Here is a 24,544-nt window from a genome sequence, read left to right as displayed (position 1 = left end):
GGTCAGTCCGTGGGTTGCCTTCTCTTATATTTCGACTTAATATTAAGTTTTAATTAGGCAACAACAAATTGCCCAATGCATTGGAGGTACCCCCAAAGGTCGCTGCTGCGATTGGCCAACTGGCCGACATTTGAGCAAGTCAACGCCGGAGCGTCTCTGGTCTCCGGTCTCTAAGGCTGTAACGTTCAATTAAACAGTAGTCTATGGCCCCCAGAAATGACTCAACCGTCCCCTGCCGCTTTTCGAGTCTATCGCTCTGCTCACACGAATGTCGCGTGTTACCTGCGTGAGCCAGTGAACGGACACTGAGAAAACAAATAGTATATGCATTATGTGCTGATATGAAATTGTAAAAAAAAAAACACTATATATTCATAAATATGTAAAGAAAACTGATTCGTAAGGAAAAGTTAATTTTTTATCAATCTCGGTACGAGTTTATTATCAAAGAAAAATTCCAAAAAGAATTTGTTATCATCACAAATGCTATATATTATCTGTGTAGTCGATCATTCCAGGACTATTATTTATTTTTACCCTCAATCCCTAAATATTACCCGAAAATTAACTCTAAGACGAACTTTTTCGCTCAGTGGATGGGTTTTTTCTGTTAGTGTGTGCAAGCTCTGTCGCTCACTTGCACTCCCATTCTCCTTTGGGCAACGCCGCCACAAGTGGCCTCAGGCCGAGCCGCGTTTTCAGTCCGAGTTTAGTTTTGGATTCGGTTCGGTTTCGGGCGGTTCAGAGTCGATGATTGAACAACTTGGCAGTGCGGGTTACACACCGATTCGAGTGCAAAAACACTGTTTTAATATTGGTTATTAACGCTGCTCGAAATATTTCAGGCAAACCTTCGTGTCGCCGGTGCCAGACTTGTAAAACTTGCCTTCAAAACACGAAAGGTTCTCTATTGTTGCATTCTCCCTTGGCTTATGAACATCTGTGGAACTTCAGGCACAGGCGCTCTGATTTCAATTAACGAGCTCAGGTTTTGCTGAAGTTAATTATCCGAGTCGGTACTGAAAATGGGCAATTCCAGTTCCATTTGCGCCGATCGCAATGCCGTAAGAAATTTCGATGAAAATGGGTAAGGAAACGCAAATAGGAAAAAAAAACAGAAGCCCCGCAAAAGGCAACTGCAAACGAAGGGAGGACTTGAAAAGTGCGAGAGGTGCCCGATTAGTTGCTCAAAAAGTGATACAATACTATTAATATTCACTATTAAATTCCAAGAAAATTAATCTTCACAGATATTTACTTACTCCATGAAATACATACATTCTTATTACAAAAACGTGTATATGTTAAAGATACTTTTAATGCGAAGCTAAAATCAATCTGAATTGAGATGAAAACTAATTCAACTGAGAGTAAAAGTCCATATACTCGAAGCCACACAAAAAGAGTGTATCAAAACATTCCTCGAGTCATTTTAACATTCCATTCCACGCTTCTCCGTTTGATCCATTAGTAGCACTGTGTAGAATCTGTCTCCCCAACTTGTAGCTCGACCCTGCAATTAGTTGACTTATTTAGATGGCACGTGAAATAAATAAAAACAAACGCCCCAGCCACACCCCCGAGCTGTTGCTGTCAGAAATCTTCATCTGGCACTGTCATTAGTGTTTAACGATGCGATTTACTGGCGTTTTATCAGCGTTTTACGCGCGACTCATCGACACCCGACGCATCGGACAAGTGGGGTGGCACACGCCACACCGTCCATCGATAGTTTGGGCGGGGCGGGCAGCAGGTGTCTGCATCTATAATTAACGATTTTCGAATTAAACCCATATTGGATCGCTGGAGAGCCAGAAAAAATCGAGCGACAGGTGCGTTTCGCTACTCGGTCATGAAAGTTCTCGAAAAATAAAAAAGAAACAAAGCTTCAGTGAATTATTAATATTGATGAAGGTTGCTCCGCACACATGTGTGTAATGTTCCAATTTATTGGCATGCCATGTACTCGTACTTTCAATTTTTGTGTAATAATTAAATGGTTCAGACTTCGAAACGCACTCGCTCCTGACGCACGTGGCATGTGATTGTCTCAAGTGCAAACTCTGGGGACTGGTTGGGGATCGCTATCGTACGGAATATTGAAGGTTAAGCCTAAGGTTTCATTTGGGCTGGTTCGCTATTAATTTTATAGACAGATCTTAAAAAAATATTACGCACATAAGATGAAAAAAGAAAAAAGGAATTTCCAAAAACTTAGAACTTAATAAGAGAGCCTATACGAATAAATAAAATATAAAATATAAAAAGAGAAACTAATTTATTTTCTGGGATTTTCAAAGTTTAAATTTTTGACAAAATTCCGCAATAATTTATTGATTTTTCATTTGAAAACTTCTTTAGTTCCCAGACTGTAAGCTACACAATTTTGAGCGAATTTCATTTGCTTTTTGGAAGTTCTTCGAAACTGGCATACTTAAGTTATGTAAAAGAAAAACCTTTAAAAATAAGACTTTTCACAAATTAAAAAGAGGCTAACCATGAAAAAACAATAATTCCTAACAATTTTTTCGTGAATAATATCAGAAATATCGGTTATATTTTTTTGCCTAGGGCCTTCAGCTAGCTTATCATATTTTGACCATACCTTTTTGTACATGCTGGACCGAACCCACTTAGGTATAGTTTTTAACCGTTTTGGACCAATTTCCGTTTGAAACGTGACCTTGCAGTCATTAAACTGACTATTGTTTTTTAATCACCCGATTTTCAGCCTCAAGGTAGTAACATTTTTCTTCCACAATTCGAATTACTAATTCGGTTAAATTTGCAATGGTATTTGCAATTCCAATCTGTATTCATCATTGGGTATAGTCATCCCCGATCATCCGATTCAAGGTCATTCTAGTCGCGAAAAATCGTGTTGTCTATGAGCTTTTCTGAGTTCCAATGAAAGGGGACCCTCTTTAGAGGGACGACACTGTGATCTGACGGTATCTGAACTTTATCGAACGGCTTTCGTTCTGTGTTCTTTGGCCCAGACACTTGTATTGTTGTTATTATGCCACATAAACGGGCAAATAAATATATAAACATACATAAGTATGTACACATTTGCCGCTTTTATCAGTCAGCTGATTTCCGTCCGAGCGCCAACAATCTGGCGAGAGCTAATCAGTGGAAGGAAAGCGGCATGCGAAAGTGTAAAATGTAAATGGCAAAAAGACTGAGCGAGAAATCGAGTGCTGCATGTTGAGCTCAGTTCCCTTTGAGTGCTCTAGCACGGTAGTCAGTGAAAACTAGCAAAATAGAGACGGTTTCTCAGAGACAATTACATACGTACAAGGAAGAGCGGAATCGGAACGAACTTCAAGTGTCTTTTGCATATAGAGACCGTATCAGGTGCAGCTACGATGTACTCTGCTCTCCGGCGCTATTCCGGGTACTCGAGCGGAACCTTTGGACGACGGCTCAAGCTGCTGTGAGTGTGAGACTAATACATAATACCCACATAATCGTATGAGTCCTAACGAACAAGTGGGCGTGGAGCGGGGGCAGGGTTAATCAATGACATTGCTTATCACGGCTTATCGGATCGAAAGCCTGTCTGGAACGAGCATCACCTGTTCCGATTTAATGTTCTGTCCGATTCGGCTGGGGGATAAAGTCAAAGACAAAGTAGGGAACAGATGGCTGGCATTGCTTCACATAACAGTCGACTCTCACAATCCCGTAATTTAATTACATGGCGCACATTCCCACATACTTACTATTCCCCTCTCTCTCTCTCTCTCTCTCTCTGTCTCTTTTCCAATATCTCGTCCACCCAGCACGCCGGTCTATCCAACTGCAAATAATTCCCACAGCCCTTCCAATGGCCAAATAACACCATACCTTCAGCAGCAACAACAACAGCCACAGCACGGCATCTACAAAACCACAATTCCCGTTGGTAGCTCTCGGAGCACAAGCAGCAGCTGTTCTCACTGCCGAACAGCTGACCCGCGCTCAGGCGCACTAGCGAACAACAACAATGAGAGCACGGCAGCCACAACCACCCTGCCCACACCAGCCCACATTCTCTCTCGCACACACACCCATACGGCGGGAACAGCACCATGTAGATGTGGCGACGCTCCGACGTCGGCGCAAAAATGGCGCAGTAGTCGTGTGTGTAACAATCATACGACTACAACGACGACAACACTCGAATACGAACTTTCCAATTTTGCAAAACTAACGACAAAAATCAGTACGCAAAGCGACGGCGACAGAGCAACATCATCATCAGAAGCCCCAGCAGCAGCAGCTGACAGAGCAGAAGCAGCGAAGCCAAGCGATCAACTACAAGCAACGGACTTGCCGCCTCCACCGCAAGGACTTCAGTTATCCTCGCAGCATCACTGGAACCAGCTTCACCGGAGTCTCAACGCTCTCCACCAGCAGCAACTGAGCCACAGCTTCCAGCCGCCGCAGCGTTCTTACAGCAACTGCAGCAACAACAACGACGACATGAGCAAGTTAGTCAACATCGACCAGTATACGCCCCGCGATCGTCTGGGACTTTGGGGCACCGGCGACAACGAAGTCGTTGGAAGCATCTCCGGATTAACCCGTCTCCACGACAAGCGCTATGCAAAGGTGAGTCCCCGCTCCGCTCCGGCTCTCTTCTTATGTATTTAGCCCTTGGGCAGCAGAAATTTTAAGTGGAAAAGTACCAGGCAAAAGTGTTGCGTGCAGGGTGGGTTTCATGATGTGAATCTGCCCTGAGGGGGAATCGATGATAGGCTTTCCTGACTGGCATGACAGTGGTAGCCACGAGTCTAGTACCAGTCCCTACTCCGCTGGGATTTCACAATTAGCTGCTGGCTATTTTTCATGCAATGCCATACAAAAATTCCAATTCATAAATATATAAATAACTATTTAACGGAAATGTCAGCTGACAATTCAAAGCAGAGAATACAATATATACTTTTTGGCAGTTGCTCCATTTCTTACGGCGAGTGCGTGGTGTCTGGTGTGGGTGACCTTTAGATGACATAGCCGGGCCCAGTGCGAGAGCGGGAGAGCAACAGCCAGACTGTCAGTCCAGTTTCACTCGAACACGCGCCGCACTGGAAGACCAAAGCTCATACGATTTGTTTTTTGTTTTTTATTCATTATTTTTTGTGGCTGATGTCAGACGTCGGAACACACAAAAAATCGATAGCAAGCAGCTATAATTGGTCAATTGGTCAATTAAATATCCATCGGTTATCAAGCAGCTAACATGAGACCTGACAGAATTAATCTTTCAACTTGTTCTCTGAGATTGCATTTCAAGTTCAATGCCAATTTGCAGATGAGATGCGATGCTGTTTGTGCTTTTCGGCTTGCAATTGTTTTTCCGCTATTTTCGCATGGCAGATGAGAGCCAATCTGGTTCCATTGTTGCTGCCGAGAGAGCACAGAGAGAAAGAGAGAGTGAGGCGCATGGTAGTTGTAGTTTCTGTAGTTGTAGCCGGTGCTCGAGGGGGACAAGGGCATGTTTTATTTTATACAGCTGCATGCAGTAGCCAATAGACAGAGAATGTTGTTTTACATGTTTTTATAAACAGCCCATTCCTCTCCCTAAAATTGGGATATACACAGTTTTATATGTATGTACTCAAATAGCGCTTCGATCAAACAAATATTACAGTCAGAATGACGAAACAATAATAGTAGGAGTACTCCTCTGTAGGATAGAGGGGGATAAATATCCATTCAATTGAATTTCGCAACGTTAGCGGAAGCTTCAGTAAAGAACCCCTCCGGAAATGTTCTTCCCTAAATGCCTTTAATAACAATAATAATGAATATTCCCAATCTCTTATTACGTCGAAGCACAATGTCAGGAAATGTTTAAACTGAAATTAATATTGTAGGCAGAAAATACCGGTATCTTTGTCTTATCGGAGATGTTATTCTACTTCGTTCCGAGCAAACGACACTTGCTTATCGCGGTCCCCTGTCTCTGTCCCCTACTTGAGTTCTGCACTCAACAGCTGATGTTTATATTCCAACTGGAAATGTTTTCATTTCTCTTTTCCGCAAACCGACGGAAAGTTTTCAAGTTCTTATCGCACAAAAAAAATCTACTGTCGGAAGAGAGAAGACCAAGAACTGACCTACATTTAGCCATAAATTTAACTCCGTTCCGAACCGCAAAAAAAAAACAAGAATCAAGTGCGATAATACTCTCACTCATCGCCCTCTATCAGCCATGTACATATGTACATACATATGTATGTATATAATATATAGTCGAACCATACATCAGCGTGTTTGCTCACACCAGACGATAATTTGCATAAGTATGCCTTTTTGTTTGTCTCTTGCTTCATTCTCTGCTCCCCTGCTATTGGTGTTGTTTATTGACTTTCAAAGGAAATTAAAAATGTAAGCAAATTCAAGCGGTCAATGTGCCGCGCCGAATAAGCAGAGCATAAAGTTCGGCACTTACTGTGGCTCTGTTAAAGGCACATAGTTCGATTGTTTTCTGTTTAAATAAACACTTTTAATTCCAAGTAATTTCATGATAGTATTTTTGAAGATTTACTTGGAATTTTTTTTCCAGAAAAGACGTTTCTTGGTACGTTTTTAGTTTCCCATTCCACTACCACACATAAGTAGCATTATCCTTTCTTGTGTCACTTCCGCTCCTTTCCAAAGCTGCCTTGAGACCCTGACACATCCATCCACATCCTCCCATCATTCCGCTCAGCCTGGCCCACAATGGCACAAAGTGCAAGCCTTGAACAAAAGGCCTTTCATCAGCTCACCTTTGCAGAGGAAAACATTTTGCTGGGCTGGGAATTATGCCTCTTATGTCTGCCTGAGCTCGCGCTGATTAAGGCGGCGCTTTCGTCATCTGGAGGTATTCAGAGCTCTGACCCAGACATCCATTAATTATGATGATGCTGATGATCATCATTATCTGTAACTGGTCGCGCCAGACGGTGCAAATATCAGCTGAGCGCTAATTCGTGTTTTGGTTTGTGGCGTTTTTTGCGAATTTTGTATGCGTAATCGCAGAGCTGCCGCCTCTACATTTCGTTGTGTGGCAAGCTCGAATTTTTGCCGCACTTGATGTGGAGAATACCTGTTGCCAGGCAGCCAGACGGTACACACTTTCGCTCGCTTATCGTCCGTCGTGCCGTTGTGCTGTCGATTTCAATGTCAACGGTGTCGTTCTCAAGTTTTTTATTATTTCACCAGCCCACCGATGACGTAGCCAGCGATAACGGGAAATTTGTGTTTATGGGGGCTCACTCGGGCATGGTACGCGACTCGTAGCTCGTTTATTGTCTTAAATGGAATTCTCACACCGCACAAGCCCTCTAATCAGAACAACTACAACCGAACCGAACGAAATTGTATTAAATTGACCGAAACTTGACGCAAGTCCACGCACTTCACGCATGGGTTTCCCTTTCAAATAATGATTCAGCAAGCATCTCGATGAATACATTAACTAGAGCTACACAATTTACTGAAAAGACTCTTCAAGCACCATTAGATCGCATTAGAGCAATGGAAGTAGTAAAGTAATCAAATGAAGTCCCACACCGGCATAATAACGTGGCTATTTCTAAGCCACAATGTTGAAACCATAGATATTACTTTTTTTTATCAGAATTAGCACCTTACCAAGTCAGCATGAATGAACATAAAAATATTGCTTGTCATCCCAACCTGGGGTAATCCAATGATGAGGTATGCTATTCTCTATCATTTGGTCAAACCCCCCAAGAATGATGAATACAATCTATATTTAAGACCAAAGAAAGTTGAGGAAATACCATGTTAATTTATTTGCCCTCAAAGCAAAACAAATAAGACAAATGGTCTCGGACTTTTAAAAGTTTAATAATAGATCGAACAGCAGTGGAAAATGGTTAAAATGTGAGAAAATATTACACATGCCCGTAAATTAAAGGTGAATGATGTCTTAGTGGCAGAAACTTACGATAAACTTTGACATTTTCACAATACCTTTGTCCGATCACGATTTTGGTGTTCGCATAATTACATTTAATGCACGAGTAATTATTCCCCAATGTGCATATCAACAGGTACTACGAGTACATCCGTAAAAATTCCTTAGACCTGTCATAAGCCAGCGTAATGCATATGTTTGGAAGCCAATTTGCACGTTTTTTAATTGGCGATGACCTTGTCTGGGGCTTTAGGAACGCCCCCAACATAATCGCGTCCTACTGTATGGCTCGCAGGCATTTTCGAAAATAGACGCAGCAATTACAAAGCAAACTTTCAAAACCACTGCATCATCGTGCGTGTGAATCGAGGCCAGCTCAGCTCTGAGTCATTTCGAGTCAAACCCCCAAACCCCCTCCCCGCACAATGCATTTGAATACCGGCTCGCGAATCGCGATCGGCATGGACAGAGCCAGAGCCAGAGCTAGAAGTTGACTTTGAACTTGAAATCGGGCTGGTGCCTGGGCGAGTGCTAATCTCCCCCCATTCACTACCCAGCTCCTGAACATGGCAAGGTCAGACCGAGACGACAGACAGCGGCAGGGCTCACGACAGTCAGATTGTCTATCCGGAGGAATGGCGCGTGCTCAGGCGATGGGTGAATGATAAGCAGCAGCAAACTTTTCCACCATTTCAGCGAACGCCAGAGTGATAGCCAGAGCCTCAGAGCAGATCATTATGCACTAATTGATTGTCGGGTGATCTTTTCCAATTCGAATTCTGCAAATCATAGGGTTGAGAGACATCTTTTGCTAGTTATAATGTACATATTCATCTCCTTCAGGGTCTGGCTTTCACACACGAGGAACGCCAGCAGTTGGGCATCCATGGCCTTCTGCCATACGTGGTGCGCGACGATGAGGAGCAGGTCAAGCATAGCCGCATCCTGCTTGACCGATTGGAGAACGACTTGGACAAGTATATGTACCTGATCAGCCTGTCGGAGAGCAACGAGCGCCTGTTCTACAAGGTGCTCAGCTCGGACATCGCCCACATGATGCCGCTGGTGTACACCCCAACGGTGGGCCTGGCCTGCCAGAAGTACAGCCTGATCTACCAGCACGCCAAGGGCATGTACATATCGATCAAGGACAAGGGCCACGTCTACGAGGTGCTCAGGAACTGGCCCGAGACAGATGTGCGCGCCATTGTGGTGACCGACGGCGAGCGTATCCTGGGTCTGGGCGATCTCGGGGCCAATGGCATGGGCATTCCCGTCGGCAAGCTGTCCCTGTACACGGCTCTGGCCGGTATCAAGCCATCGCAATGTCTGCCCATTACCTTGGATGTGGGCACGAACACTGAAAGCATCCTGGAGGATCCCCTGTATGTGGGTCTGCGCCAGAAGCGTCCCACCGGCGCCCTCTACGACGAGTTCATCGAAGAGTTCATGAAGGGATGTGTGCGTCGCTTCGGCCAGAACTGCCTCATCCAGTTCGAGGACTTTGCCAACGCTAATGCTTTCCGTCTGCTGTCCAAGTACCGTGACTCGTACTGCACCTTCAACGATGACATTCAGGGCACCGCCTCGGTGGCCGTGGCCGGTCTGTTGGCCTCGCTGAAGATCAAGAAGACCACGCTGAAGGACAATGTGCTCCTGTTCTTGGGAGCTGGCGAGGCCGCTCTCGGCATTGCCACGCTCTGCACCATGGCGATGAAGGCCGAAGGACTCACCGATGATGAGGCCAAGGCTCGCATCTGGATGGTAGACAGGTAACAAACATACTCTATTCCACATCCACATTAAAATCTAACTGGTTAACGTACTTCTAGCCGTGGCGTCATTGTCCGTGACCGCCCAAAGGGTGGCCTCACAGAGCACAAGCTGCATTTTGCCCAGACTCACGCTCCGATCGATACCCTGGAAGAGGCTGTGCGTCGCGTGCGTCCCAATGTGCTGATTGGCGCTGCCGCCCAAGGTGGAGCCTTCACCAAGGAGATCCTGGAGAAGATGGCCGAGATCAACGAGACCCCCATCATCTTCGCCCTGTCGAACCCCACAAGCAAGGCCGAGTGCACTGCCGAGGAGGCGTACACACACACCCAGGGCAAGTGCATATTTGCATCTGGATCGCCGTTCGCCCCAGTGACGTACAACGGCCGCAAGTTCTATCCTGGCCAGGGCAACAACTCGTACATCTTTCCGGGCGTGGCTCTCGGTGTCCTGTGCGCCGGCATGCTGACCATTCCCGAAGAGGTGTTCCTGGTCTCGGCCGAGCGCCTTGCCGAGCTGGTCTCCAAGGATGATCTGAACAGGGGCAGCCTGTACCCGCCCCTGACCTCGATTGTCAACTGCTCGATAGCCATTGCCGAGAGAATTGTGGAATACGCCTACAAGAACGGACTGGCCACCGTTCATCCCGAACCCGCCAACAAGGTGGCCTTCATCAAGGCACAAATGTACGATCTGGATTACCCGCGTGCCGTGCCTGCCACCTACCACTTGTAAATGGAAGTACCCCTAGATCTAGCTGTGGCATGGCAGCGTACTTTCCATTCCACTGCGAGCAGTCGCCGAACACGTGCATCCCCAGATATTAAACCGGCACGAGCAGAAACCATGTTATTTATTATATAAAATCTCACATCTGTCTAACACATAGCAAAATTGTACCACGCCTATCCAAATCTGTATGTATTTACTCGCCCCACGGGCTCCTAAAGCTCCTGGGCAGACCCTGCTTTGAGAACTGCGTTTACCAACTCCACAAACAATTTTTTATGATGTTGATTTTATGTAAATGGGCTATTGATCTACTAGATATGTAAACAAATTCTATGTAATCTTGAAAAACACAAACTAGGCTAAGTACCTACAAATAAAATACAAAAAAAATGAAATCCATCTGGTATAGTCTTAGGATTTTACGGTTTCTAATTATTGTAAATACTGCAAGCAGCCGTATTACTCTCAAACCGACTGCAATAGCTATAGCTGATAAACCTAGCCAGTAAGTCTTTTGTTATTAACAAAATCGGTTTAGGTACGTCGATTTAATCGCGTCGATTTTATCCTGTGTTACTTGAGAATTGAATTATTTAGAAATTTAGTATGGGACAGTAGGAGTATACGACTGGATTTGGAAGCTTCGAAGTTGCCTTGAGCTAATTGGTAGCCTGGTAGCCTTGTCCTGAACCCTGCTCCGCCAAATTGATCGTACCTATACTATTCCAGGATAGTGTGGCTGGCTCGCTGATGAGTTACAGCGAGTCTGGCGGCACCACAACGGACCTTCTACAGGTCCAAGTGAGCTTGGGAGGGTTTCATCACTCCCCCGGCTACCGCCTGAACCTAACCTAACCTACAGCGAGTCTGAGACTGCAATTAGTTCCTCTACACGTGCGCCACTTGTGGTGTCTTCAGGAAGCGTGAGATCGACCTGCTATTTTTCAATTTCTGACGCTTTTACACTGATACCCATGAATCTTTCACCACATTACTGTTGTATTCACCTTGGAAAAAAATTCAATGCCAAGTAATAACTGGGGAAACTTCTTGTTTGAAACTCTCTGCATTCAGTACAAACATTTTTCGAGCACTTTTGGCACTCCTTTTACTATATGTCCCTCCGACCGGGACGCCACCTTCGTCCCAACTTTTGTTACCAAGTACGACTGTTAATCTTATGTCGGATCTGATTAGCATCGCAAAATGGTGACCCTGACGCTCACACCAACATGAGCCACTACTCGAGTGCACGACCTTGCAATGCTATAGGCATAAGCACTTAAATGTAGTCTTGGTGTATTGCATGTGCTTCGACTTACTTTTCTACCTGATCGATAAAGTAGCGGACATTGGTCTTCCCGTCAAACCGAGCTCTCCAGCTTCTAAAGCCCGCCTTTATAATGATTGCTTCTGCTGTTTTTTATAACCGATACTCAAAATGAGTATAGGGGTGTATTAACGTCCAGCAGGAAGCGTTTCCGACCCCATAGCCGAGTCGATTGTCCGTCCCTATGAGCGCCTAGTGCTCAGAGACTATATGAGCTAGAGCAACGACATTTTGTGTGCAGACTTCTGTTATATGTCACTGTTACAAATGTTTTTCAAAACTTCGCCCCGATTTAAAGGATCTCAGGGACTATTAGAGCTAGAGCAACCAAATTTGGTATCCATAATCCTGTTAGATCTCACTGTTAAAAGTCGGTTTCACCCCCTTCCGCCCCACCATCATAGAGAATGACCATATCTACCAAATTGCCGAATCTGGATCAGATCGGATTATTATTATAGCTAAAAGATTTTTGTCATATCAGGCCCCAGTGAATGCAGGAACTAGTCAGTCTCTGTTGTAAAGCTATCTCGATGAAATTTAGATTTTCCATGTTATTCTTACAGAGACCATAAATGGGTATAGGAATCTGAAGTCTGAAACATTTCAATCTGAGAAAGGCTATTATTAATTACATTTCAAAGAATCTTGGAAAACAGAATTTTGATTAACAAAAATTAAATAGGGTATATAAATGTACATTCTCATAGCTGATTCATTTCATACACTCTTACGTTTATTACGTACATACTTACGTTATGCTTTAATTTTTTTTTGACCTTTTTAGCTTAAAACTTATTTAGGAAACAATGCAATAAAAGGGGAGTTCCTAAAACTAGCCAATCTTGCAGAAAATTGATTATTTTATTGGATAAAATTATTTGGTCAGGGATGAAGGTTCTAGCTAGCTAGTAATATCAAATCGAATGTCAAAATCGAGGAATATGTTTTCCGATTAGTGACAGAAAACGATTAACCCAGTGTAGACCAGTGGTTAAAAAACGCACTCCACGAAACTAATGAATCTCAGGTGAAAGATATCGTTGGGTTTATTTAAAGTAAAAAGGAAGAATATAATTCTACAAGAAGAATTTACAAACAGTGCTATTTGCGGCCGTTTCACTCAAGTTGTTCACCTGTTTAAATGAAGGGGGCTAAGAGGGCTAAGTGTGTTTTTTTATCGGTCAGACCGTATATTTTATCGAACTGATTTTCTCGTAAAATGCACTTTAAAAGTGCACTTTCTAAACCACAAAACGGCTAAAATGCAAGAGCTCAAGGTACGTAGATGTGTATAGGTCAACTGTAGTGCTATTGATTTCTGATAAACGTTGTTTTAATTCGACTTCAGCAACGTTTCGAGCGTCGCCAGCTAGTGGATGAACTAAAGCAGAAACAGGTGAGTGCCGTGCAGAAAACACATGCTATTTATAAATTGTCTAACGCACTGCGTAACAAACAGGTGATACAGGATGGCCTGCTGCAAAAGATACTCTACTCAAAGCGCCTGCTAGTTGACCACGTCGAGGCGCTCGAGCAATGCATGCAGGACCTGCAGTCCTCGGCGGCCTCCCGTCCCGGCCGGCGACTGCTGACCACGCGGAATGCCTGCCTGCTGCTGGGCGGTACACTTCTGGAGCACTTTGTGACACCGCGTAGGCTGCGGTTCACCATGCTTCCCACGATCCTGGTGACCGGCACCTTTACAGCCCTCTTTGCCGTGAAGAGCGTCTTTGTGTGCCGCAACAAGATTGTGGAGCGCAAGCTGGAGCAGCTCGTGCGGACCATTGATGAGTTTGGCAATTGCATCAGGCGCAACATGACGTACTTTCAGGAGATTATCATCATGAAGCAGGCGGAACTAATTGAGTAAGGCTATTGGCACAAAATGATTGAAAAACTTGCTGATTCATTTGCATGCACAGGTCGCGACAGATCGAGCGAGCCTGGGATTGCATAACGGCGGCCAAGGAGGTGACCGAAATACTTTACGACGCCACGCGCAAGCTGGAGACGGACTACCCCCTACCCACCAAATACGGCTCATACTATGCGCCCATGGAGGAGCTGCGAGAGTGCGAGTACTTTAAAAACAATGTGACGGACTACAGTCCGAAGCACATAAAGGTACAGTGGTTTATTTCCCACAGTGTTTTCAGTCTTGGTAATCCCACATTCTATGCAGAACTTCCACAACATCTTTGCCTATGTGCAGTCGCAATATCTGCTCCGCCTGGCGCTGACCATCACGACGCGGCCGTCGATCTCCCAGCTAAGCGAGGAGTTGGTGAAAATCGATTGTCTTGTGCGGCAATTAGTCCAGGAGGAGGAGCAGCACTTCGGCAACCTTGCCGTTGCCATGCAGAACAGGAAACAAATGGAGCTGGCGGAGTTGCATGCGGCCAAGGCACAGCAGCAGAAAAGCGGCCCAATTGCTGTACTGCAGCACTCCTCGCTGAAGCTCAGTGCCTGCATGGTGGCTGTGGCCGGTGAGTGCCAGGCCCTGGATATTACTCTGCAACAGCTGACGGCCACGGAGGCGGCTCACAAGAATAATGCCAAAGAACTTGTGGCCGTGGCCGGCAACATGCGCGGGATCGAGAATGCGCTGGCCGTCTGCTGTGATGATTTCCAACGTCTAATGCTGGTCTACAACAAGTTTTTGCACAGCAAGCTGGATCTTGAGGAAGACCTGCCCAAGACAGTCACCTCTACGAAGGCGGACGATGAGTTTCCCGACAGTATTTTGCGCGTGGAGTTCTCGCAGAACGTGGGCGAGACGCAGCAGAAGGACGACTTCTACGCCTACATGTACGACGAGAACGAGGCTCAGCAGTACGAGGCCGAACAGCAGGCGGCCTACCCCACGCCCGAGAAAGAACTGCTCAACTTCGAAAAGCGCATCACGAAGGGAAAGTTCAAGCCAGTGTTGAAGCAACTCAAGGATCGCATCGATCCCATACGCCAAGTAATGTTGGAGAAGGAGCGCGAGGTTCTCGCCTCCAAGGGTATCAACGTGGATGAGCTCTTCGGCCAAACCGAGCAAGTGGAACAACAACAGCAGCAGGCAGACAATCGTCTGACCGATGTATCTCAGACAGGACGCAGCTCCGGCACCGACTCCGAGTCGGACTCTGCCGACGAACGGGACCTCAAGCAGCGCAGCAAGCAGCACAAGGAGCGAGACAACTTTGCCGAGATGCGTCAGTTCCTGGCCCAGAAGCAGGCCATCAACCTATTTAAACTGGATGCCACCCAGCTGCCCCGTCCGCCAGCAGCGGTCGAGGAAGAACTTCTGGAGAGCGAGTGCTAGACAATGCAATTGTATAGACCCCATTACTGGCTACCTTTTCATTGCTCCCACTCCCGCACTATCTCCCACACATTCGGCACTATCTGTATAAGCTTTTATCTTTTATCTAACCAATTTGTGAGATAAGCCGCGCGCCGAGCGACTCCACCCCTGCATCCTGCCGTTCAGTTTGTTCCTATGTTTGCGTATTTAGCCCAATACTTAAATAATTGCTGTAAAAAGAATACGCGCAAATAATAAACTTTTGTAAGTAGATAAAATTGTGTGCTCCGTTGAACTTGTTTCGATTGTTCATTCAGGATGCATCTCCAGAACGAAGAGGAGTCACTACTAATACCTGGTACTCTGTAAATATTATTATTTATGTAACTTATACCATATTTGTACTCCGTCGACGAATTACCATCCGGCTATTGTATCTCGCTCACTCCGCCAGAGGGCGCACACTGGAGGAGATATTCTGCATTCTGGCTGTAATAAAGATTCCATCTGTTGTAAATTCTCAAGCTGGTGGATATTTTCTATGGAGTCGGATATAATATTCATAAACGAGTATACCCTAAACTCTTTAAACACCCGGTTTAGGGGTAGATATCTTTTAGATACACCTCTTAATTCATACTTTTTAAATAAATCGGATATGATTATGGGATGTTATGTATATTTGCTGCACTTCGAACAATTCCCGTGGATACACCTCCTTCCCTAGCTATGGTAAAGAACTTGATTTTATTTGAAAATGGTTTATTTAACGCTAGTTTTCGAAACTTAAGTACAATACATACATCAATGGCAGCACTAGAAACTATAGGGGTGGTGGTGGGAGCTGGGAACAGCTCCACTGGGGGACTACATACATATGTACAGGATAGCACGATAGCACACAAAGTCTTTTCGGTATAGGTAGGGGCTTAAGTGGCAGAAACACTTTCGTGGACATCTTTGGCTCGAAATTCGTGCAGCTAACGCGGGTGCGATCAACCTGATCCTGATCCTATCCGGGACTGGGCTCAGGCATTGGCTGCACCTGTGGTGCCGGCACTGGCGGCATTGTTGAACTTGCTGGCCACCGAAGCGGGCTGCAGCTGCGAGAAGGCGGACAGGTTGCTGCCCCTCACGCTGGTGTAGCGGATGGGCTGGACGCCGTAGTCACTGCCCTTGAGTCGGCGTCGCACGCAGACCACGACGAATCCGATAAGCAGGCCGAGGACCACCACTACGCTTGCAATGATGGCCGTAAGAACGATGTAGCGGCGTCGCAGGAAGCGCGGTGGCTCCTCGTCCACGGCGCGATACTTCTTCGGGATAACCATACTACAGATCTTCTGTGACGTCAGGTTAGAGAGCGGAGTTCCAGCCAGCACATAGGGCGTATCGCAACGGGCCTCCGCTGCGCCGCCAGACTGCTCGACGCGCTGCACTTCGACCAACTCGAGGGCCTGGAGCAGGTCGCAGCTGCAGTACCAGGGATTGCCCGCAATGGACACACTGCGGAGCCGGGGCCAAGCTACGGCACTACTGTTACTGCTGCTCACGTTAAGGGTGAGCGTGCTCAGTGCGTTTTGGGAGATATCCAGCTGCGACAGCCCGCGGCTGACCAGCAAATCATTCAGCTCCAGCAGCTCCAGCTTGGGATTTCTGGCGCACTCTAGCTGCTCCAGTGCCGGCAGAGCCAAAGCGCCCCGGTGAATGGTGCTCAAGGCAGGCAGATCGCTGATGTTGAGCCGACGCAGTGCCTCCAACTTCTGGAAACTCTGCGCATTTAAGTCGGTGAACTGATTTCCCGCCACATTCAGCTGCACCAGTGACTTGCCCAGCTGCTGGATGCTGGGCGGAACGACGGTGAACTCGTTGCCGGACAAATCCAGAATACGGAGGCTGCCTAGCTTGGTGAAGAGCTCGCTGGGCAGACTCGCCAGACCGTTGTGGGACAGGTCGAGGCGCTGCAGCGTCGTCACCGAGGCCAGGGCTGAGGCGGTGGCATCGTCCAGTTCGCTTAGTAGATTGTAGGCCAAGTTTAGCTTGATCAGCTGCGGGGTGTGCTCAAAGAGTTTGCGATACAGCAGAGCGATGCGGTTGTGGCTTAGATCCAGGTCCTTGAGCCCAATCGGCTCGTACTTGGTGGTCTTGAAGGGACCGCGAAATAGCTCTGGCGTCAGCGCGTCCTCGGCGATCTCGTTCCAGCTCAGATAGAGCGCCTCCACGTTGGGCACATCCATGAAGAGAGGCGCCTGCAGCTGCTGCAAGCCGCAGTGGCGACAGGACAGTGTCAAGGTCGCATTCGTGGCCGGCAGCTGCTGCAGCAGTCGGATGCGGTTGCCCGAGTACGTGGCCACAATCTCCGTGCCCGTCGACTGGGTGCCAAACTCGGTGGGCCATCGGGGCAGGATGTGCTCAAAGTTCTTCATGTCGCAATTTAGGGTCTGGTGGATGCGATGATTGCTGTCCTGGTTGCTCAGGCACACGCATGTCTGGCAGATGTTCGTCACTGCCTGGTAGGGAATGTCCTCGTGCTGGCCTTGCGCGAATGCTATGAGCATCGCTGTCACAGTGAGAAGCTGCAAGCATCGGAATTAGTTAATGTTTAGAAATTGCATTTGTATTTGTTCAGAACTAGTTTCTTATTATGGAAGATTGTTTTCAAAAATAAATATTTCCTATTTCCTATTGGCCGTTAAGTTCTTGCGTTGCCCAACACTGAATCTCCTTATTAAATTGGGGTGGCAGCACCAAGAATAACTGATGTTTGAATATGCTCGGAGAGGGTATCCTAGTTTCGGTCAGAAGTTTGCAATACCATTCAATCGGTTCTTTTGAATATCGAATATATATTCCTAAAATCCCAAAAAGCTTCGACGTGGTGTGCTATAGACACTTATAGATAAATTTGGTATCTTGATTGATTATTCTACAGGGCTAACAGCTATCCTCATTCTTTGTTCAACTCATTTTCATTGTGTCGTTTAAGGCCTAATAAAATGCAATATAAAATCATAGCTCTGGTGTTTCATTTTGAAACCGACATATATACAAAGGAGTGCTGTTAGCTAGCGGGAAAAGAGCTATACTCAACCGTTGAGGAAGTCAGGCTAGAGTGTACGTGCTCTCATGACTGGAGAAGATCGCCCGCTGTGCTGACCATGAATGGGTTTACACTATTTCAGATTCCGTTTTTGAATTGGTGCTCAAATGTCACGATACGAAGTGCATTTCCATGCCATGTTTTCAAGACCACTAAGGTTACAATTAGTGTTGTACATACATTGATATTTAAGCAAAAACACTTGTAGAAACACTCCATGATTTTCTTTTTTTGCTTTTCTTATGAGTATTCCCATATTTTTTAATTGAGTAGTGACATAGTTATTATGGGAAATTATAGGTAGGAACAAAGTCTACAAAATTGTGTGAGTGCAAAATGGATTTGAAAATGTTATCAGTAGAAAAGTTTGCACATTTTTGCCTTATCAAAATTGAAACTAAAAACTTTTGGTGTTTATACAAAATGGATAAAAATATGATTAAGGCAAACGGATTGCCGAACTGCTGTTCCGCTAAAATGTTGTTTATTTTCTGAAACCAAGTGTTTACCAAGTTTACCAATCCAAGAAATAAAGGTCTGTGTAGAAGTTCTATAAGTTCTATAAATTCCATTCTTCTAAAGGAAAATATTTATACTTTCGGTTCTCTTAATTGAACATTTTTCTAATATTTTTGTAGATTATTTGTTTACGACGTTGAGGAATTCTACTTTAATCAGCCATATCTAGATCCTTCTATGACGGCATTGCATTGAATTGGTTCTTACAATCGCATTCCTATGGTTTTCTATTATATTACTTATCTAACACCAAATGTGGCCACTTTTACAAAGAGGCCATCTAGAAGATCGAGAGGCAGATGGGCAGAATATGTTTATATTGATGACTGATACGGAGCAGATGCTTCCCCTTACATTAGGTCCCGCAAAAGAAAAAGAGGTCACTATTTGGCTCCATAAAAAGGTCTCCCCACCACCACACAGTGACACACATCGGGCCTGCACACATATGTAGTGCTCTTCCTCCTATCTGAACCGAAACACAGCGGGCCAAAAGTATTCCAGATAAGATAGCGATAGTGTTTGTAAGGCCTGGAAATATATAATTATATACTTTACTCACCAGCAGCAGAAATTTGTGCTTCATCGTTGTATTTGTTTCGGTTTTCCTGCAGTTTTTATATCGTATTCGAATCTCCGATCAGAGCAGAATCTGTTTTTGGATGGATCTGTTCTTAAAAAGGCACTTATCGTATTAATTTCACTTTTCTATATTCTCATTACGACTAATGTTTCGAGCGCGACAGACCGCTTTCTTCGGGAAATGGAACTAAATTAATGAATCAAGCCCCGACATGGGACGTTGGCATTATTTGTTTTGATTAGATATCGCTGCTCTCTCGCTTGAGTTCTCTTTTTGGTTCTCTCTGTCTCTCTGCAGCGCTCTCAGAACGGAGAGCGAGGAGAGAGTGGGGTATGGGCTATGCTATCTGCTAAATCATCAAAGTAAAAGTGAATTCTAATTGAGTCATCGACTGGGCTTCTTCTGTTTTGATTCTACCTGGTTCTTCCCCCCCTTCCCACACTTTCTTGCTTTCGAGCAAGGTTGTCAATGTCGCTGTTGTTGCCTTGGGGTCTTGGCCAGCTGCTGGTTACGGAGTGGTTCGGAGCGGGGTCTTAACTGCAGTGCCCAAAACTCTCTTCGCGGAGATTACGAGGAGATAAGATAGCGGATCGGCTGCTATGGCGCAACCAGCAAATGGCGTTGGACTCGAATTCGACGCTGGGCTCCGTTGACTCAGCCGCCCGGAGTCTTCGACTCTTGATTCACTCGTACATACGACACGCATGTACATACGAATACAGGCGGACGGACAGAGACCAAGTCCAATTAGATGCAAGTGTCACTTGGTTTCATTGAACTTGTTGTTGGCTACACTGTACACAAAACAATCCATGAATTGAGTTGTTCGCCGAACACACGCAAATTGAATCCGACGCAGAACTAAGGGAAAGCAAACAAGAGATCTTGCGGCTCTGGAAATTGGTTGCATAAACATTGCGGCCAGACGGACAGCCAGACGGACTCGGCTGTTCGATACACTACACAGACACTTGTGAGTCACGATCGCGCACAGTGTGTACAAGATTTGATATCTGTCGCTCCGTTGCGGGGCGACCCGCCTTTGCCAACAATTGATTTTGCTTTCATCAAGCCGCTGAGAGAAGAACTGTAGTGCTTCCAGGCCAGAGCTCCATCTAATCTACTTAATAGTCTTTAGGTCTATGCTTAATATAGTAATTGAGGGTTTTGCATATTTTTTGTGAACTGCACGCGACCCAACCGCACAAAAACATACAAGCACACACGCGACGTTTGCCTTTCAGTCTGCAAATGAAACCCGTTTGCTGTTTGCTGCGGCTGCTGCTACTATTGTTGTGGCTGGTGGTACGGTGTTACTGTTGCACTTTTGCAGCTGCCGTACTGACGCTCATCCTCATCCGAAGTCTCAGCCTCGCATCGCACACTCGTCTTAAATCAACGCGTTGCGGCAGAAACTGAAAGCGGAAACTCTCGGCAGAACGACGGCGATCTCTACCTGCCTGTTGCTCAAATCGAACTGAACGAAACTGGAAATGTGCTGTGGCTGTGGCAAAGGCATTCTGCGGCCGCCCCAAGCTGGATCATGATTCCCGTTCCCACAAGCTGGACTCGGCTCCCCCACCCCCGCCTCGAAGGCACTGCTAAACCGGTCGGTCGTTGGCCGAATTCGAAACCGAGACTGTAGCGCACTGCCCATGCCGCGGCCGAGTCTACATTTCATTGGATTAATATTAATGGCTGGCAGCTGCGCTGTAAATGTCACAGCTCAAACTCTGTGCACTGTGCAGCGGCAGCCAGGCAGGAAGCAGCGGAAACAAACCACTGCTGGAGCTGATCGTGCCGAGCTCGTTAGGGGAGCCCATTTCCTGGGCGGCAACTTTGAAGAAAGACGAAAGCCCGATTTTGGTAATTACAAACAAGCATTTATACGATAAAAGGGATCCAAAGCTGCGCCTATCTAGAATGCATATAGAAGTCGATTGCCGTGGAGAACGCCGCAAAGCCGAGGCCGCCTATGACGCCAGCCTTTATGCCGGCGCGTAGGCCAATCAGTCCGCCGGTGATGCCGCCAGCGTAGGTGCCGTTGCGCCAGTCGGTGACGCCACGTTTCTGCAGGTAAACGGATTAAGGTGGGTTACAACATTGATCTCTGCTGACTTACACTCTCAATCGCGCACTCGACAACGGAAAACACAGCGCCAATTAGGGCGAAATTCTTGGCGTAGGAATGCGTGGTGGCGCGCATCTCCCGGAACACCTCGCGGGCTGTTTGCTTCTTCGTGTTCGCAAACGGATCGGCCATGTTGGGATTCACGGAGGCACTGAACAGACCAAGGGCAGCTCCAAGACCGTATCCTAGAGAGTGGATGCATCGTACATAAATAACCAAAGCAAGCCAACCAAACATGTGAGAGCCTCACCCATAACGCAAGCCATTGCACATTTGAAGCCACAGCTCTCCACAGCCGACTCTATTAGCTTCTCTTCGTTCGTCTTGATCTTCACCGGTCCCATGCTTCTCGGTATCACAATGTTCTCGCGGTATCGCTGCATTTTCCCCACAAACTGCATGGCCAACCTGTCGAGGTCCTCGGAGCCGTACATGCGGGCCTTGGCCGCCTCTGCGGCCTGATCCGCGGGATTTGGCAGCATGGACATCTCTGTTTATCAATAAGTTTCCGTATTTCTATTCACAAAATTCAGTTTAATACAAATCAAAGGGTATAGAGTAAAAAAATGAAATTGTTATTACATCGCCCAACAGATGTTTTCTAGGGCTGTCACCCACTTTAAACTATCGCTCTATCGATAAGGCCAACCAATAGTTTAGACTGAAGACAGAGACACAACGAAAATGTACAGTTCCTTCAACTTTTTTTTTATTAATTCCACTTTGCCGCTTAGCCATTTTGTTGACTTTTTACTGGTTTTCCGTTTACAAATTACAAATGCTATTTGTTTCAAAAGCTATGTTTATTGCGATTTCATTAGGTACATTCATCTTTATTTAATCTAATTTAATTAAATGAAGTTTAGTTGGGTTTGTGGTTGCGTTCGATTTCAAAGATAATGGGCCCGAGCAGAATGAGAGAAGCTGACAATATCATCCAAGCCCCGGAGCAGACTTTCTGGACACAAGTAACGGTTCCTTTGGCGACTTTTGAAATGGCGTTGCGATGCGACTCCGTAAGGATTTCGGTCAATCCCCAGAGGCGCTCAACAATCGACTCGTCGGGCTCATCATCGTAGTTTGTATTTGCATGGGATGCATTTTCCGATGGCTGGGACATTTTCCTAAAATTTATAATTTGTGTTTATGTCGGGCAAAAAATTCTCAGTACTTTGAAGTATTATTGAATGTAATGTATTGCTCGAATGGAATGCTGTTGAATGCTCGAATATGATTTAAAACTTGAAGGATACTTTGCGAAACAAAGCGAACGGAAAATCCGTACACATTTAAAGCGAAAAGAGTATGTTTTTTTTACTTACCTCTTTTTCAGTTCCAGCTTTATTTAGACCCTGCAATACTGTTGCAATCTCTCAACTCCTTTTTGATCTTCCTTCTAATCTTCTCTCTCACCGCTCCACACACCCTCGGCTGAAACTCTCTTCCGCTCTCAAGCCAAGCTCTCAGCAAATACGAATTGAAAGAATAACGGATTACTCTACTGCGTAGTTTCCGTCTATGCCTGCCTATTGATCCTCTTTCTTGCTTCTGTACTTCTACTATAATTACTGATCAACGACTACAGATAGGGTTTATTTTTATGAATTTATGAATTTTATAAATCAGATCATATTGGATGACATCTAACTCCACTTGTTTCGTTCTTCCCAGATGGGACTTTTCTTGCTTTGGTGAGTAAAAAATTATATTATATTGAAAATTATGATTTGTTAGCGACGTTCTATATTATTCATCCTTATACTACATTTTATTGCTATCACAAGTTAATTATACACATATACCATCGGGGAAATAAACGGAAATTGCAAAATGTCTGCAGTTGAGTTGGATAAAAGCTCTATCTTTGGGTTGTCCAAGACGATGGGTCGCTAATTGAAGGCATAGAGCAAAAGCAGAATTATGCAGAATGCCACTACCGCACCCAGAATGAGCGAATCGCGCCGCTTCTTTATATTGATGCGCTGAATGAGACTGAAAGGAAGGAGACATCTTTTTATATGCTCTGTAATCTGTGGCCCAGCTGGAACTTACCTGGAAATCAGTGGGAATCGATTCGATATGTCATTGAATCGCGTCTGCAGCCGCTTGAAGGCCTGGCGCTGGGCGTGCAGATGGTCCCGCGTTTCGATGGCTATGTTGATCTGATCGTTTACCAGGTGACTGGCGCTGCTCAAGTGCCCGGTCTCCTTCATGTACATCTCGCGACGACTAAGGCCCGATATCGAGGGACTGCCAGAAGTGGTCAGGCCGGAACCGCGGAGCAGTTCCTCACGCTCAATGCGCACCGTGTGATTGGCGCATATTTTGTTAAACTCCTGCCTGTAGCCGTGCAGGATCTCTCTGTGCCGCTGTAGGGTGTGCATGGCGGCAGCACCTGTTGCTGGCAGGTCGGACATCGACTCATTGAGGGTCGACAGCTGCGAATGGACGGAGAAGGGATGCGTGTAAGTGGGGTAAGTAACTCAAGCACCAGGTCTCCCTACCTTCTCCAGCATCTGCTCGATTTCCTCGGACAGCGAGTCGAAGACAAGGTCCCCAAGCAGAGGTGATGTGTCAGCGCTGCTGCTGTTGCTTATGCCGCTGCTGCCCCCGCTGCCAGCTCCAATTTTACTGAACGCCACCAGCTTCAGGTCGATTTCGTTTTCCAGTGAGCGCGCCTGCTTCCGCAGCACTGTTCAATGGGTAAGGAGAGGGACAGATGAGACAGTTTGCAAATGATGATCCCAATGCATTTACCATCATAGCTGGAAATAGCCATTTGTGTCAGGAAGAAATTATTTGGGGGCCTTTGTGTGGCACAGATTCGATTACGATAACACTAGCTACAGCTGGAAGCAGTGGTGGCAAGTTTTCAACAGGAAAAAGCAGTTTTTAGCTGGAAAAGAGCAAAATGAAATCTGAAAATGTTTAGATTAATTAATGATTTGAACAATTTTTTGTTAAAATGTTTTTATATGTTTTTTACAGTATTTACATTAGCTGCTTCAGCTCTGCGGGATAACTTTCGGATAGTTTAAATAGCCGTGCATTGTCGGCCGTGTCGGTAACACGGTGAATGACCCTCAGATATATAAAAAATGTTTCGTCTCATTTTCAAAATGTACCGTAAACATACTAACGAATTATTCAAGTTCCTCGT

General features: G+C 45.8%; 6 protein-coding genes across 8 annotated transcripts; 2 read left to right on the top strand and 4 right to left on the bottom strand.

The window, feature by feature from the left end:
• The first annotated feature begins 725 nt into the window (after nucleotides 1–725).
• Nucleotides 726–10,825, top strand: LOC108156792 (NADP-dependent malic enzyme). 2 transcript variants are annotated; one of them, XM_017288470.2, is made up of 4 exons: nucleotides 726–1,087; nucleotides 3,789–4,599; nucleotides 8,765–9,693; nucleotides 9,754–10,825. In XM_017288470.2, the coding sequence occupies exons 1-4, from the start codon at nucleotides 1,026–1,028 to the stop codon at nucleotides 10,427–10,429; spliced, it is 2,478 nt and encodes an 825-aa protein (XP_017143959.1). In that variant the 5' UTR covers nucleotides 726–1,025; the 3' UTR covers nucleotides 10,430–10,825. The 2 variants fall into 2 exon arrangements, with proteins under 2 accessions (XP_017143959.1, XP_017143958.1); XM_017288469.2 differs by lacking the exon at nucleotides 726–1,087 and adding an exon at nucleotides 3,250–3,439.
• Nucleotides 10,826–12,934: 2,109 nt separating this feature from the next.
• Nucleotides 12,935–15,575, top strand: LOC108154987. Its single transcript, XM_017285528.1, has 5 exons — nucleotides 12,935–13,036; nucleotides 13,108–13,155; nucleotides 13,219–13,625; nucleotides 13,682–13,883; nucleotides 13,942–15,575. Exons 1-5 carry the CDS (start codon nucleotides 13,022–13,024, stop codon nucleotides 15,067–15,069), a joined length of 1,800 nt encoding a protein of 599 aa, XP_017141017.1. The 5' UTR covers nucleotides 12,935–13,021; the 3' UTR covers nucleotides 15,070–15,575.
• Nucleotides 15,576–15,796: 221 nt separating this feature from the next.
• LOC108154988 (toll-like receptor 9) lies at nucleotides 15,797–20,842 on the bottom strand. 2 transcript variants are annotated; one of them, XM_017285531.2, is made up of 3 exons: nucleotides 20,470–20,842; nucleotides 19,233–19,338; nucleotides 15,797–17,627 (listed from the first exon to the last, which is right to left on the bottom strand). In XM_017285531.2, exons 2-3 carry the CDS (start codon nucleotides 19,254–19,256, stop codon nucleotides 16,080–16,082), a joined length of 1,572 nt encoding a protein of 523 aa, XP_017141020.1. In that variant the 5' UTR covers nucleotides 19,257–19,338; nucleotides 20,470–20,842; the 3' UTR covers nucleotides 15,797–16,079. The 2 variants fall into 2 exon arrangements, with proteins under 2 accessions (XP_017141020.1, XP_017141018.1); XM_017285529.2 differs by lacking the exon at nucleotides 20,470–20,842 and having other exon boundaries at nucleotides 19,233–20,437.
• A 272-nt stretch (nucleotides 20,843–21,114) lies between these two features.
• LOC108154991 (mitochondrial import inner membrane translocase subunit Tim22) lies at nucleotides 21,115–21,980 on the bottom strand. Its single transcript, XM_017285535.1, has 3 exons — nucleotides 21,635–21,980; nucleotides 21,376–21,569; nucleotides 21,115–21,323 (listed from the first exon to the last, which is right to left on the bottom strand). Exons 1-3 carry the CDS (start codon nucleotides 21,870–21,872, stop codon nucleotides 21,168–21,170), a joined length of 588 nt encoding a protein of 195 aa, XP_017141024.1. The 5' UTR covers nucleotides 21,873–21,980; the 3' UTR covers nucleotides 21,115–21,167.
• A 210-nt stretch (nucleotides 21,981–22,190) lies between these two features.
• LOC108154992 (mitochondrial import receptor subunit TOM22 homolog) lies at nucleotides 22,191–22,611 on the bottom strand. The gene has a single exon (XM_017285536.2). It carries the CDS (start codon nucleotides 22,502–22,504, stop codon nucleotides 22,247–22,249), a length of 258 nt encoding a protein of 85 aa, XP_017141025.1. The 5' UTR covers nucleotides 22,505–22,611; the 3' UTR covers nucleotides 22,191–22,246.
• Nucleotides 22,612–23,071: 460 nt separating this feature from the next.
• On the bottom strand, nucleotides 23,072–24,253 carry LOC108154990 (Golgi SNAP receptor complex member 1). The gene is made up of 4 exons (XM_017285534.2): nucleotides 24,142–24,253; nucleotides 23,889–24,076; nucleotides 23,437–23,822; nucleotides 23,072–23,376 (listed from the first exon to the last, which is right to left on the bottom strand). The coding sequence occupies exons 1-4, from the start codon at nucleotides 24,161–24,163 to the stop codon at nucleotides 23,274–23,276; spliced, it is 699 nt and encodes a 232-aa protein (XP_017141023.1). The 5' UTR covers nucleotides 24,164–24,253; the 3' UTR covers nucleotides 23,072–23,273.
• Between the last annotated feature and the right edge of the window lie 291 nt (nucleotides 24,254–24,544).

Source organism: Drosophila miranda, chromosome 2, assembly GCF_003369915.1.
Source record: "Drosophila miranda strain MSH22 chromosome 2, D.miranda_PacBio2.1, whole genome shotgun sequence".
NCBI lineage: Eukaryota > Metazoa > Arthropoda > Insecta > Diptera > Drosophilidae > Drosophila > Drosophila miranda.
The sequence above is the reverse complement of the archived record's forward strand: the minus strand, read 5'-3'. Positions and strand labels throughout refer to the sequence as shown.

Bases quoted from the DNA above. Each gene is read 5' to 3' on its own strand.
- LOC108156792 (XM_017288469.2), top strand. From the start codon at position 3,372: ATGTACTCTGCTCTCCGGCGCTATTCCGGGTACTCGAGCGGAACCTTT. The intron at 4,600-8,764 runs GTGAGTCCCCGC...CATCTCCTTCAG, and splicing joins ACGACAAGCGCTATGCAAAG to GGTCTGGCTTTCACACACGA. The intron at 9,694-9,753 runs GTAACAAACATA...ACGTACTTCTAG, and splicing joins CGCATCTGGATGGTAGACAG to CCGTGGCGTCATTGTCCGTG.
- LOC108154987 (XM_017285528.1), top strand. The intron at 13,626-13,681 runs GTAAGGCTATTG...TTGCATGCACAG, and splicing joins AAGCAGGCGGAACTAATTGA to GTCGCGACAGATCGAGCGAG. The intron at 13,884-13,941 runs GTACAGTGGTTT...CATTCTATGCAG, and splicing joins ACAGTCCGAAGCACATAAAG to AACTTCCACAACATCTTTGC.
- LOC108154988 (XM_017285531.2), bottom strand. From the start codon at position 19,256: ATGAAGCACAAATTTCTGCTGCTG. The intron at 17,628-19,232 runs GTGAGTAAAGTA...CGATGCTTGCAG, and splicing joins AGCACAAATTTCTGCTGCTG to CTTCTCACTGTGACAGCGAT.
- LOC108154991 (XM_017285535.1), bottom strand. From the start codon at position 21,872: ATGTCCATGCTGCCAAATCCCGCGGATCAGGCCGCAGAGGCGGCCAAG. The intron at 21,570-21,634 runs GTGAGGCTCTCA...TCCACTCTCTAG, and splicing joins TGCAATGGCTTGCGTTATGG to GATACGGTCTTGGAGCTGCC. The intron at 21,324-21,375 runs GTAAGTCAGCAG...GTTTACCTGCAG, and splicing joins TCGAGTGCGCGATTGAGAGT to AAACGTGGCGTCACCGACTG.
- LOC108154992 (XM_017285536.2), bottom strand. From the start codon at position 22,504: ATGTCCCAGCCATCGGAAAATGCATCCCATGCAAATACAAACTACGAT.
- LOC108154990 (XM_017285534.2), bottom strand. From the start codon at position 24,163: ATGGCTATTTCCAGCTATGATG. The intron at 24,077-24,141 runs GTAAATGCATTG...CCCATTGAACAG, and splicing joins GGCTATTTCCAGCTATGATG to TGCTGCGGAAGCAGGCGCGC. The intron at 23,377-23,436 runs GTAAGTTCCAGC...CCTTCCTTTCAG, and splicing joins CGATTCCCACTGATTTCCAG to TCTCATTCAGCGCATCAATA.